The sequence below is a fragment of the Phaethon lepturus genome, unplaced genomic scaffold, assembly GCF_000687285.1.
Source record: "Phaethon lepturus isolate BGI_N335 unplaced genomic scaffold, ASM68728v1 scaffold47200, whole genome shotgun sequence".
NCBI classification, from domain to species: Eukaryota; Metazoa; Chordata; class Aves; order Phaethontiformes; family Phaethontidae; genus Phaethon; species Phaethon lepturus.
This window is the reverse complement of record NW_010513589.1, coordinates 20,531-33,396: the sequence shown is the minus strand read 5'-3', so window position 1 is coordinate 33,396 and position 12,866 is coordinate 20,531. Positions and strand designations below refer to the sequence as shown.

The 12,866-nt window shown below is 42.2% G+C and overlaps 1 protein-coding gene across 1 annotated transcript in view; it reads left to right on the top strand.

The window, feature by feature from the left end:
- The first annotated feature begins 2,319 nt into the window (after positions 1 to 2,319).
- RAB10 (RAB10, member RAS oncogene family) overlaps positions 2,320 to 12,866 on the top strand; it is a 28,681-nt gene continuing 18,134 nt past the window's right edge. Inside the window, exons 1-2 of the mRNA XM_010290384.1 lie at positions 2,320 to 2,464; positions 12,164 to 12,224. Coding sequence (XP_010288686.1) covers positions 2,320 to 2,464; positions 12,164 to 12,224 — 206 coding nt within the window. The remainder of the gene's footprint in view (positions 2,465 to 12,163; positions 12,225 to 12,866) is intronic.

The following is a 12,866-nucleotide window of genomic DNA, read 5'->3' as shown; positions in this document are numbered from 1 at the left end:
CCTTTCCAACCTTAGTGATTCTGTGATATTGGTAAGTGAAGAGAGATCGTGTGGGACCCTCCCTGGTTGATGTGCCACACTGCTTTCTGTGGCCGCCTCGGATCTTACCACACAGCATGCTGTATCAAGGACTGTGTAACACCCTGGGTGTTACAGGCTGTATATAGTTACACTTCACTAGACAAAAGTTGCATTAATGCTTATAAATGAGATGAAGGCAGCTCAGAAGGGGAGGAGAGGATGAGAAGGCTTTATAACTGGTTCTGGCCTGAGAAATGGCTTCTGTCCCTATCGTATGTGACAGGTTGCTCGCACCAAAGTGAGACTCTGAACTTTTGTCGTTGTCTGGCATCTCCGTTTTAGTCTACTTGGTGTGAATGTTGGACTCACTGCACCCAGAATTCATGGCAGCTGTGCTTTGAACACGTCTGCTGAATTGATGCTTAAGTTAAACGTGCCCAATTCTTAACTGTTGGAAATGGCTGTCACTTGATGTCCAGAACCTGGTGTCGCATCCATTTTATCGGGAAATGGTCCTTGCCCTTGTTATCTCCTGAACTTTGCCCAGGCCCTGATATGGAGAGTGCTGGCTCTCAAATCAAAACCATGACATCAAAGCCGTGCCATGAATTCATAGCCCACTGGCTGACGTTCTGGTCCTGGGAGCTTTGCTTGCTGGCAGCTGACTCGCCGCTGGATGTGGCCGTAGGGTGCTGCTCAGCCTTTAATACCCCGGAGGGTTCACGGGCATAGCTGCGGCAGTTCAAGCTCACCCGAAGTCCCCAACGCCGTTGCTTTGGCAGAGGTAGAAAACCGTGTTGTTCTTTTGTACTGCCTCAGCCATCTCTGTCAGTTTAAATTACCAGCGGTGCGTTTGTTAATCACCCAAAATTGTGGCTTGAATTGCTGAGGCATGAGTGCCTGTGCTGTTGTCAATCCCTTTGAACATGGAGGAGGACACGACGCCTCAAGGAAAAGTTACTAGAAACAGGGTTGTTTTGAGCTCTTGTGGATTTAGTGTTAGTTCGCTAAGACACCTTTCCCAGCAGACCTCCGGTCAGGCACCGCTAGTGTTTTTAAGCTCACCTATCTTAGTTCCTCCCTGGGAGGAGTCATTATCTTCACTTTACAGAAAAGTTGTATTTTGTGCTAATCTTTGCAAATAAACTTTACTAGACTTTTGTTTGCAAGTTAGTATTTAAATGTATGCAGTAGATGGAGTAAGGGAGCTGGAACTTGAGAGATACATAAAATTCTTGGTAAGTCAGTGCCATGTCATTGTTGAATGAGGGGCAGTGTCGTTTTAAAATGCGTTCCAAGCAGGTACATGTGATGGGACCTCAACCACGTCTGTGTGCTGAATGGTAATGGTGCTTTTCTTTTGATTATTTGGATTTGCTGTTTTAATTCCAGGTATGGGGATGAACAGCACTTCACATTGTAATGAGCTACTAAACATCTGAACGGTGCCACTTGAGGAGAAGCAGCTTCATGGAATTCTTGACATGTTGATACCGTTTGCTTGCTTACAGCCTTGAGGCTTCTGAGACCTAACTGTGTGGACATAATCTGTATTAAAAAAAAAAAAGTCTTACTGCTCCAGCTAATACAAAGATTTACATCTGCAAGTATCCAGTGCATAATAGCAAGGTACTGGGCTTCTCTCTATTGGAGGGAGTAAAGTGGAGTGAAAGAGTTCTCAAGATTTGTTTCTGAAGGTGATTAATTTTTTAAATATAGGTGATGAGTAGTGGAGGGGTGGAAGGTCACAGTTGCTATGTAGGTGCGGCAACCTGATATGTGAAGAACAGACAATTCACAACACCTCTGTCTCCTTGATTATTTGATTATTTTATTAATACTGTCCCCAGGTGCTCTTAAAGAATTTCTGGTAGCAATATTGAATTCTGTGATGATTTACTCCAGGATTAACATGTAGGTGTTGACTTGTGATTTTTAATATCAATCTCTGAAGAATGATCATTGAGGAAGTTTCAAGCGAGGTTAGTAGTGAGAGAATTTTTGGTGCGCTAGGAGGCTGTGGTCTTGACCTAGATTTAATATGCATCCTTGAAATGAATTGATGCACAAAGGGAGCTTGCATGCTTACAACTTGTCTGCCGCTTTGAAGGGAAACAGGAACACTTCAAAAAGAATTTCAAGTTAGGAGAGTGTCCTTCACTCTTGTAGTTCTGAATCTTATGATTCTGAACATTGTTGTTCATCTCTGAACGGGCTGGTGGCTGTGGATGGAATATGAGGCAGGCTGCTCGGAAAGCTCAGGCAAGGTAACTGCAGATGGGGAGGCAGCAGTGCGGCATGAAGATCCCCGTTTCTGCAAACGGTGAAGATGTGCATGATTCACAGTATGTGGCCTTTCCCAACAAGAGGCCAGGCTGGATAACAATGGCCTTCTATTGTTCTGGGGGGATTAAGCCAGATATTTGGGAGGATATAAGCCAGAGTACTGGATTTGTCACCAAAATGAATATTCAGCTGAGTCCCCCATATCAGTTAGTCACTGTGGACTTGCCTAAATCTAATGTCCCTGCAATGCAGAGTGTTATTTGTTCGTGATGTGTGACAGCATTTGAAAGCACAACAAATGCAGGCATCTAGAATGGAAGAATGTAGGTCACACTAAGAAGCTGCCATCTCACAGGACTGTCATCTGCTTCATTAAGGATAGATTAGTTGGTAAGAGATGGTCTGGCAAGAGTGCTACTGTTTATGTCTTGCATTCTCCCTTAACATGACCAGCTCTGGAATTTATCTGTACTGATACAGTATTAGTGAAACTTGGCCTGTAAGGACAGTTTTATATGAAAAACTGAAGATTCAGAAAAGAGCCATGGGGATGGTTTGGAAAGACTGTTAGGACTTGGTCAGGCAACTGAAAAGGAAACACACTTTTTTTAAAAGAATCTCTAGTTTAATCTCTTGCGTTAAAAGCTAAAGGTAAGTTGATTTTAAGAATCTGCTGCATTCCTAAAAATAGATGCTATAAGGAAACAAGTGGGTTTTTAAGATACACACCGTCGTACTAGCGGATATCACTGGTTAAGAATCTGTAACTTAACCACACCTCTGTTGCTGTAAAGTTATAATTGCTTTTCTTGAATGCTCCTAAGGAGGAGAGTTCTGTGTAGCTGTTGCTACCAAGGTGGTGTGGATTGAGGCTGGTGACCTCAAGATAAAGGAGTGAATGTTTACCCAAGTGATAGTTCGTGAGGGTGCTAAAACAAAGTATGCAATGGGTTGTTCAGTGAATGGGTGACTATTAGGGCGCTTGGGAAAGGAGAGGCCTCTAGGGGATAGCCGCAGTCTGAGGGTGGGAGGACTGACACCAGTGACTGGATGTGTGGGGAAGGGGGGGAGTTAATACTAATTGCATCATCACAGAATCATTAAGGATGGAAAAAACCTTTAAGATCATCAAGTCCAACCATCAACCCAACACCCCCACGCCCACTAAACCATGTCCCGAAGTGCCACGTCCACACGTTTTTTGAACACCTCCAGGCATGGTGACTCCACCACCTCCCTGGGCAGCCTGTGCCAGTGCTTGGCCACTCTCTCAGTGAAGAAATTTTTCCTGATATCCAAACTAAACCTCCCCTGGCACAACTTGAGGCCATTTCCTGTCATCCTATCACTGGTTACTTGGGAGAAGAGACCAACCCCCACCTCACCACAACCCCCTTTCAGGCAGTTGCAGAGAGCGATGAGGGCTCCCCTCAGCCTCCTCCAGACTGAACACCCCCAGTTCCCTCAGCCGCTCCTCATCAGACTTGTGCTCCAGACCCCTCCCCAGCTCCGTGGCCCTTCTCTGGACACGCTCCAGCACCTCAACGTCCTTCTTCTAGTGAGGGGCCCAACACTGAACACAGGATTCGAGGTGCGGCCTCACCAGTGCCGAGTGCAGGGGCATCATTTGTGGCTGGTGGAATTAAAATAATTACATCACTTGTTCCTGTTACCATTGTTCTCCCATGCCCAGCTCAATCAAAATCAGGCTCTCAAACAGGACTCTTACTTTTGTGGATGTTTTATCTTGCCGAGTTGTGGAACTTTCTGGGACTACTAGAATTAACTAAGTGTACAGTCCCTAAGGTTTCGTGTAAGGTATGTGTTACTTGATTTAGATGCAACTTCTGGTGCTCTGTGAATGCTGAATTGTCACAACTTGAAACCTCGCAGAGCAGGAAGAGTGAGTTCTTTTTGCTGCTCTAGATTGCTCACTCTGCACTAGGAAAGGCTTTCTGCAAAGATAAAACTCTGAAACGCTTGAATCCATTGAATTTCTGGATTACTACTGCATAAATCCATAGTCTGCTCGTTTTTTGAGTACTTTGTTACACTCCTGGTCACTGAATGTCAAAAATCATGGAGTTAAAGGTTTAGAAGAGGACAGCAAAGACAACCAAGAAGCCATTTCAATGTCACCTGCTCTGTCATTCCTGATACCCTCAGTGTTGGTCCTGGGGGGCTGCGGCTGGTTCTCCCTGTAGCCATCTCCACGGGGTGGCCCTGGGAGCCCTGCACTGCCTCGATTCCTTTTCTGGGGCCCCATAGCTCCGACTGCTGAGGCTCTGCTCGCTGGTCCTGGCGCTGGGCTGCTGTGTCTGAACAAGTTCTGTAGGTGCTCCCTAGCCTGCAGTGGAATAGGAGTCCTGAGTCATTGTAACTTTGGAGGCTGCAAGGAAAGTCGCTTCCTAAGTTTACATCATCATGAATGATTGCAGTGTTTTGGGGTTGGGTTGTTTGGTAAGTATTTATTTTAGGTCTGACCAATGCGGTAGTAGCCGCTAGTTAAAATGAATGGGAATCTGTACCATGGCCTAACGTAACTGCTAAGTGTTGTCTGTCATCTGTGTGCAATAGGTACCCCACGTTATAAATAACTAACTTTGTTTTGCAGCAGTTTGTGTGGGGTTTCCTTAGGCTACCAGCAGCAATCGGGTTGCTTGGCTCCATGTACTCGGCTCGGTGCGAGAGATCTGTTTGCCGCCTCTGTTCTCCATCCGCATCTGGCTGTGGTGTTTGATTACACTGCGTAGCTTAAATTTTTGGAAAGCAACTTACAAGCTTCTTGCTGTGTTAGGATATACAATTTTGGTTTTGCAGAGGAACTAAAATTACCTTGAGGACAGAACAATAACTCCATCGTTGACTGATGGTTGCTACCTGGTACAGTTTTCCTCCTCTTTTGTCTTCATTCCCACCTCTTCCCCTCTGCTAACTAGAACAGGCAGATTCAGAAGCAGCTTGTTAGTTTTTGAAAAAAGTTCAATTAATAGATTAATTATTAAATTATTCTTTTCTTTTATATAGGTGCCTGTTTTTTTAATATAGGTGCCTTTTTGTTACAGCAGTGTTTGCTTGTAGTGGATGATGTCACTTCAGCTTTTGGCGTTGCCTGCAGTAATTGGTACACTTGCAGGTTTTAGCGTGAGTCAAGAAAAATAAGACAAAAGGAAAAGTTTTGGTGGAGAGTGTAGCTTGTTCCAGGTGTCAGTCTCGAGCTGTTGTCTTAGCTGCTTTTATTGAAATGAAGATGATAGAATGGACTCGAGAGATGTAAGTAACTTGCTTTTGTAAGTAACCAGCTATTGTAAGGGGAGGAACTGCCGCTGGAGTTGTGGTTGTAACTACTGACCAGAACTTGTGTGTCTGTGTAGGGCTTTGCTTCTGGCCATGAAACTCCTTCCTTTCACCCCCCTCTTCCTCAGCTCCCCACCTGCAGGTGCAGAGCACAACATGGGCAAGCACCGGGGTGAAACCTGAGGTACCTGGCTTCGAAATGAGGCACCTAACGGTACTCCAGACCTGAGGCCTCCGTAGTCCCGGCGGGCTGGCTGACCTGATCTGCGTCCTGCAGTAGGTTAGCGTTGCAGTGGGTGATCCGTGACCGACTACAGCTCTGCAGGAGAGCTACCAAAGAGGTCGGCAGGGCTGGGACACTAAGGGGGCCCCAAAGACTTGTGTGACTCTGGCAGAACTTGCATTCAGTCATCGTGGTTTCCACCTTTCCAATGGAAGAGGGGAGCTGTTTGTTTTACATGGAAGCTTGTGTTAAGTCAGACTATTTTTTCAATTTCTTCAAAGAATTCATTGCCAGACATAAGTGTAGGAAAGAGACATAGAAGTACTGATATACATATGAGAGGCTGGAAATATGTCTGTGTTGATGTATGTATGTGTACACATACACAAAAGAAAATCAGCAGGTAAGCACGCATGTGCAGTGAGCTTCCTCCTGAAAGAGGAAGACTAGCTGTCTCATTTCCTTAGTTGCTATCATGTTTAGTAAGAGCTTAATTAAAACCACAGCTCACATCTCTTGCCTGATATGCTTGTGTTGGGCTTACTTGGGAAGGAGAAAGTATATACACATCCAAAGCTTTCTTACAAAATACATGATCTTATCTAATTCATTGATAACAAATGTTAATGTCTGCATATTCTTAGTAAATAATATGCTGAAGTATTAAAGCTTGTATGCAAGACTTGTGTGGACTTTGTAGAGTTTGTAATTCCGGACTTGATAGGTTTGGAAAGATTACTGTGAGGGCTTAGAGGAATTACCTTTTTATTAGTGTTATGCTCTAGACATTAATAAACTTGATAAAACAATATCTGGCTTAGGAGTTTTGGATTTCATCTTCTGCATTAAAGTGTTAAAGTTTTACAATATTATAAATCTCTGTCAAGAATTGAGGGATCTCATAATGAGATAGTTGTATAAAAAGACTAGGCAAAGCTCTACAAAGGTCTCTGTCACAAAGTTAATTTTGTAATTTTAAAAGCTTCCAGGCTTAGTTACTGCTGTATTTTCCTGCTGCTGGTAAGTTTTCTTTTATTGCGTTTTTGCTTTTTAAATAAAAGTATTTTAGGGCTGTTTATTGGGCCCTACTGTAAGCTGTAAACATACCTGAAGGATACCCATTTTCTCTGTGCTTCTGTGATGTTCTTGTGCTACCTAGGTATGTTACAGTTTGTACTCTTTGTATGAATGTCATAAGTCATGAGGACATGTTCCTTCTTACTTTGTGAATTTGAAAGCCGTTAATTCAAAGAAAGATAGCAGATAGATTTCTTTCTGCCTGGTCAGTCTCTTTCTTCACTTAGGCTGGAATTTCTAAAAAGTTAGGCAGTAAAGATAAGGTTTATATCCTTTTGTGGCTATTAGAGCACTTGCAAGAGCTCCACCTTGCTTTGGTTGTTTGAAGTGGGTCAGTGTGCGGCATGTTCAGGGGCACCTTTAAACCCTTGGAGGACGTGCGGTGGCTCGGGCTGGGAACCTTACCTTCTGCAGGATTGCTGATGGCTGGGAGGGGTGCCGGCGACAGGGGCCATCCCGATGGCTCCCGGTGCTCGTCAGAATATTTGAACGCGGCCCGAGTTCTGCTGTGTTAATTTGGGTGTTGATAGCTGTAGTTTAAGCGTGCTGTTAAGAAGAATCCTTGCTGCTGCCAGAGCCTGTAGCACAAAGGTGGGCAGCTTGGAGATACAAGACTTGAATACGAATTTGTGCACGTTTGCTTTTCTTTCCTGAGTTGAAAATACATAGTGCTGGTAAAGTATATTTGCAAAGCGATTACTGACAAGTGAATTACAAAATGCCCTTATTTATATGCTGCTTACGCTCTGCAGTTGACAGCAATTTGACGCGCAGGTTGACTGTCAGGCTCTTAGTGCGGCAGCATTGCCCCTCTCTTGCCCTGCATTCCGCTTCCTACCGCCCAGCGTCCTCACCGAGCTGAATGGTGTCTTTGTTTGGAAAGAATGCAAACAAAATTCATGCTGTCTGAAAAGGGCTAGCTCATCATTTGTAGCTCTGAAATGGACTGGAAAATAACTTTGTCTCCCTCCCTCTTGTACTGATGGCATTCTGTCTTTTGCTTTTTGAGAATAGTTGGTTTGTGATTCAGCGACAGAAGAATGATCTTTACAAAACCTTGGCAGGGGCTTGAGAAGCTGTAAAGTGATATATAACTGTTTGGACGCAGTGATAATGGATTTAAAACACACTGTTCTGCTGATACAAGTTCTGGGTCTTCGTTAAAGTCTTTCATCTGAGAGCCATGGAAGTGCAAAACTGTTGAGCAAATAGTTCTGTAGGCACCAAGACATTCAGATATTTAAACTTACACAAATAAAACTGGAATGCTTTGTTGGGAGTCATTGGCAATAACCTCTGCTGACGTAGGGATGGAAGAGCTTGACTTCAGTGGCGTGATGTACAAGTCTGACCTTCCAGCTTCTGAAACTCCTCTTGGTCTGCATGTTTACAGTGACTAGGCAAAAGTGACTTTCAATATTTGTGTAAGGGTAGGTCATCTTTGCACATACCATGAGATGAACTAATGGTACTTCTTGATACTCGAAGACCAGTAGCCTGAAGAACCCATAAATCGCTTCTGTCTTTTTTAAAGCCGTGAGTTTAGATTTTGGTCAGACCTGGGCCCATATATTGCTATAAATAACTGGTGGAAGACTTGAAATTGGAAGGAAGCCCAGAAGTGAGCCAGAAACCTGGGATAATCTGCCTGTAAGGAGACTTATTAAAAACTGTGTGAGCTATACTGAAGAGTAATAAACATTTCCAAATTTTTAGTATATGGATAGTATACAGTATAGTATACTTTTAGTATAAGTGTTTAACAGGCTGGCAGTATACTTCCAGATTTTCTTCTGTGAATTCCAGTTTGCCCTGTTGATGTTGATGAATATCTTGTTGACACTTAATGAGGGAGTAATTTCATGCTCATCTTTAATTCATTAGTTCTGTCATTATCCTCCTGTGATGGTAATACGTCCATTCTGCATGCCATTCAATTTTTATACCCGTTACCCTCTTAAACTTGTTCCTGAACTTAATGTTACTGGAAACTCCCCATACCTGTAGTCTGTTCTCTCTAAAGCCTTTGTGTTTCTGCTAGTATAATGACGCTGGCGATTTCTTTGGAAAGACCTAGAACTGAATGGGCATTACAGTGATGCAGAAGTTTGGTTTTTCCAGTCTGTTAAAACTACTTTGAAAGTATTCAGAGGCAAATAGTCATTGCTATTTATAACAGTCTTTCTGTTACGAAGGCTGAACTACTATTATATTGTAATTGTAGTGGAAGCTGAGTATAACATGGGATTAGAGATTTATTTTATCCCCAAATACTAGAGTTAGCTAAATCCCCCTCAGTGCAGAGAAGAGTTAATTTCCTTGGCTGGGTTAATAGCTTACTTTATCTTAACGCATAAAAAGAGGTTGTCAAACATCCTGCTTTATCTGGGCAGAACCCAAAAGTAAGTGTCGCTGTATAAAATACTTTTATTTATATCTTTTGGCAAATGCTGTGTTTATTTGTTCAATAGTGTTGCTGTGGAGCACTATATCGTAGCAAACAATTTGGGTTAAATGCTGCAAAACGTGGGGATAGTTACGTGTATTTGGGGCAATTTTGTATGTTGGCTATTAATCATTCAGTGGGTTTATTTTTCAAACCACATACATATACTAGCTCTGTTGATTAATAAATTTAACTTAACAATAAGTACTGCTTTGGCTAATTGGAAAAAAATGGAGCACTGACCTGAAATGGAGGTCTGAGGGTCCCAAGCTGGCATCCTAGAATTAGTGGACAACCTCAACCTTTAGTCACTGTACTGCTTTAAATCCTTAGAAATGGGGAATTTTGGCCCTGTTAACACTCTGGTTCATTTTTGTGAAATACTTGGTAACCCTAAGAGGCTCCCTGAGAAGCCACATTTGGTAGTCATTTAAGGGTTGTTCTCCATTTTCCTTTTTGGCTGCATATGAGGTAGGTGTCCATCTAGCAAGTGCCGTCCCCATTCCTGCCCCTGCACTACACAGGCCTGCGGGAAGGGGGGTTCTCATCCCCCCCCACTTCCCCCGAGGCTCTGGTATCCTGATTTTTATGTGAAAAGATTTCACTAATTTAATTTTTCAGTGTTAAAATTAAGTAGTGTGTGCAGTGTATAGAGCTATAAAAGGAGCTGGACTTGGTGGAGTTTAAAGCAGGCTTCCCATGAAGATTTCTTACATAATAGTGTGTTTCATAAATTCTATTTAATCTTACTTGGTATAAAATGACCTTGTAGATTTAGGAGGGAAGTTTGTGATTGCAGCTGCTGCCTTTTAAAAAGTCTAAATATAAACAGATTTTTGGAAAGCAAGAAAAATTATCAGTGGTCTTTCTCTGATTGGAATTGAAAGTCAGAACTCTGGCATCTACTTAGCGTCAGAGCATTTTGAGAAGATGGCCTGTAGTATTCCTGCTCTGATGAATGTAGTCTGTGCTAATAATTCTTGTAAGCAATTTTGGGAAGAGAAGGTTGAAATGACATGGTCCTCAAGTCTCTTCTGCTGTGAAGGAGCTGGCGGGAGGCATCCTCATCTTGGCTTGTCTTGCATGGCATCCGTTTTGGTCTGAGCCCATCTCTTCTGGGGGAGAGCAGAGCGGTTAGTTTGTACACGTTGCACAAATGAGGTTTCACCAAGGTCTTAAACAACGGTGTTCATATTTCCCTGCCTCGGATGGAAATTTCTCACCAGGCGCCTGCAAGACAGTATTTGCCTATTCTAGGGTTGCTTCTCCATTGGATTATAGTTACTCTGTGAAAGTAAAATGGTAATCTCGCAGTCTTCAGGCTTTCTTATTTGTCATGTGAAAACAGCTGCTGGTTCATGGAAGAAATTCTTAAGTAACAGGCATGTAATGTTGCATTTTGTACTGCTGACACCCATCCCTTGTTTGCATTCTGTCTTGACGTTTCTCAGTTTCTTATTTTAATTGGCCTGTGTAGAGTGCTTCTCACTTTTATAAGCAGTAGACTTCAAATAGGACAATTTATTATACCAGAACTAATAATGAAAATATTAAACACTGGTTTCAGTACTGGTCTCAGCTAAGGATCTGTCTTCAGTTTGATAGTTTCTTCTTTCTGAAGTCTTCTCAGGACAGCTCTCCTTCATCTCCTCTTCAGTCAGTCCTTGCAAATCCTGTGGTTAACTAACTTCCTTGTGATACCATTTCAGCTTTGTCACAAATTAAGACATTAATTATTTTGTATTGGTTGGTATTAAGAGTAAAAACCTTACTCATGCTCTGTCACGATGGTCTCTGCTTATTCTTGAGTTTTGAGAGTCGTGGTTACACACTTCTGTCAAGTCCTGACTTTGCTTGTACCATGTCGGAGGCTGGAGCAGGGATGGACCCTGACAGAGAGACGTGATGGTTGGGTACCAACTTGCCTTTTATTGCTGGTTGAAAGCTTTGTGTTGTTTAAACCCTTCTGCTTATATTATTGAAGCTTGAGGCTGACTGTCTGTAAACCATCTATGTGTGTGTTTAGCTCAAGAGACAATTTAGGACTTCTGCCGCTTGTTTCAGTGGTGTAAAAAGCAAGATGACTGTTTTTAATATTATGGAGTCTTGTTACATGCTCTGGTCTAGGCTCTCACACAGACTGCTTTGAGTTATGTTTAACAGGTGACAAGCATTAGGATTTCTGTAGTTAATACTATTCTTACAGGTAGAGTACTTGAAGAAGATTAATGGAAAGGAGAATCTTGGGGTGTAAAAGGCAGGGTTTTTTGAGCGGTTTCTGAAATTGTGGTATGACAAGGGTTAGGTACAAGCGTACCAAAAAAAAAAAATCACCATAATATTTCACATAATTTTTCAGCATATGCAAAATATTGTGGTTTAATAATTTTGGGGGAAAGAACCTTTCTAAAAGAGAACAACAACTCTTGCTGTTTTGTTTAGGATGTTTAAATTTATACCCAAAGTCCCAAACAACTTCTTTTTGGAAGTTCTCTAGAAAAATTGCAAAACCTTGATATTTTTCTTTCTTAAAAATAAGCAAGAAACTTAAAAGCTTTTTACAAGCTAGATCATCTTAATAATGTTAGCTGAAGGTGTTCATTGACTGATTCTAGACCCTTTGAGGCCCTGTTTGCATTGGTCGGCACACTCCTCTTGCATTCCAGCTTACTCGGACATCCTTGGTTTACCTGACAATTCAGTAAAAGAAGTAAAAAAACCTGCTCTTCTGTCTGGAGCAGGTGTGAGTTGGTGTGCAATTGCTTTTTTGTAAACAAAGACTAATTACTTATTTGTGTGTTTGTTTATTTTAGGGATAGACTTCAAGATTAAAACTGTTGAATTACAAGGAAAGAAGATCAAACTACAGATATGGTGAGTAATATACCCAAGAAGCTACGTGATGGCATCCTTCTGCATGGCTTCTTGCAGAGGCAGGTTTTTGTAGGAAGAGTTTACTCTCTCTGAGATTACATTCAGGTTTCTAATTCTGTAACTACATTTTGTATTTTCAGTAGTGGTAAAGCTCCATGTGTATTCCCTTAAGCACTTTTCAAGAAGTAGGGAACAGATCTGTGTGTTGTGTTTATAACAACTGTTACTGACTGCTCCCTTGGACAGGCTGTTGGCAAATCTCCTGTTGGGGAGGACAGGATCCTCGCAGTCTGTGATTTAGTGGGAAGTGTTTTAAAACTGGAATTTTCAAATTAGGAGCTGCCTCGAATCTATGATTTGCAGATTGACTAGTAGCCTTGCTTTGCATCGGCAAGAAAAGTATAATCCACGTCTGCACTTATTTTATGTTTTTCTGTAGTGAACTGTGGAGAGTTTCTCAGCTGGCTGAAAACACAACTGCTTTTCTGTAGGAAAGTCTAACACGAGGCAAAACGTAAACTTTTTCCTTTTAGCTTGCTACACATGTCTAGAGATTTTTCTTCTGTTTTAATAGCCCTGTAACAAGTCAGGTCAGGAAAGCTAATCGCTTCTCCTAGCCCATTTTTGTTTAGACTCCCTCCT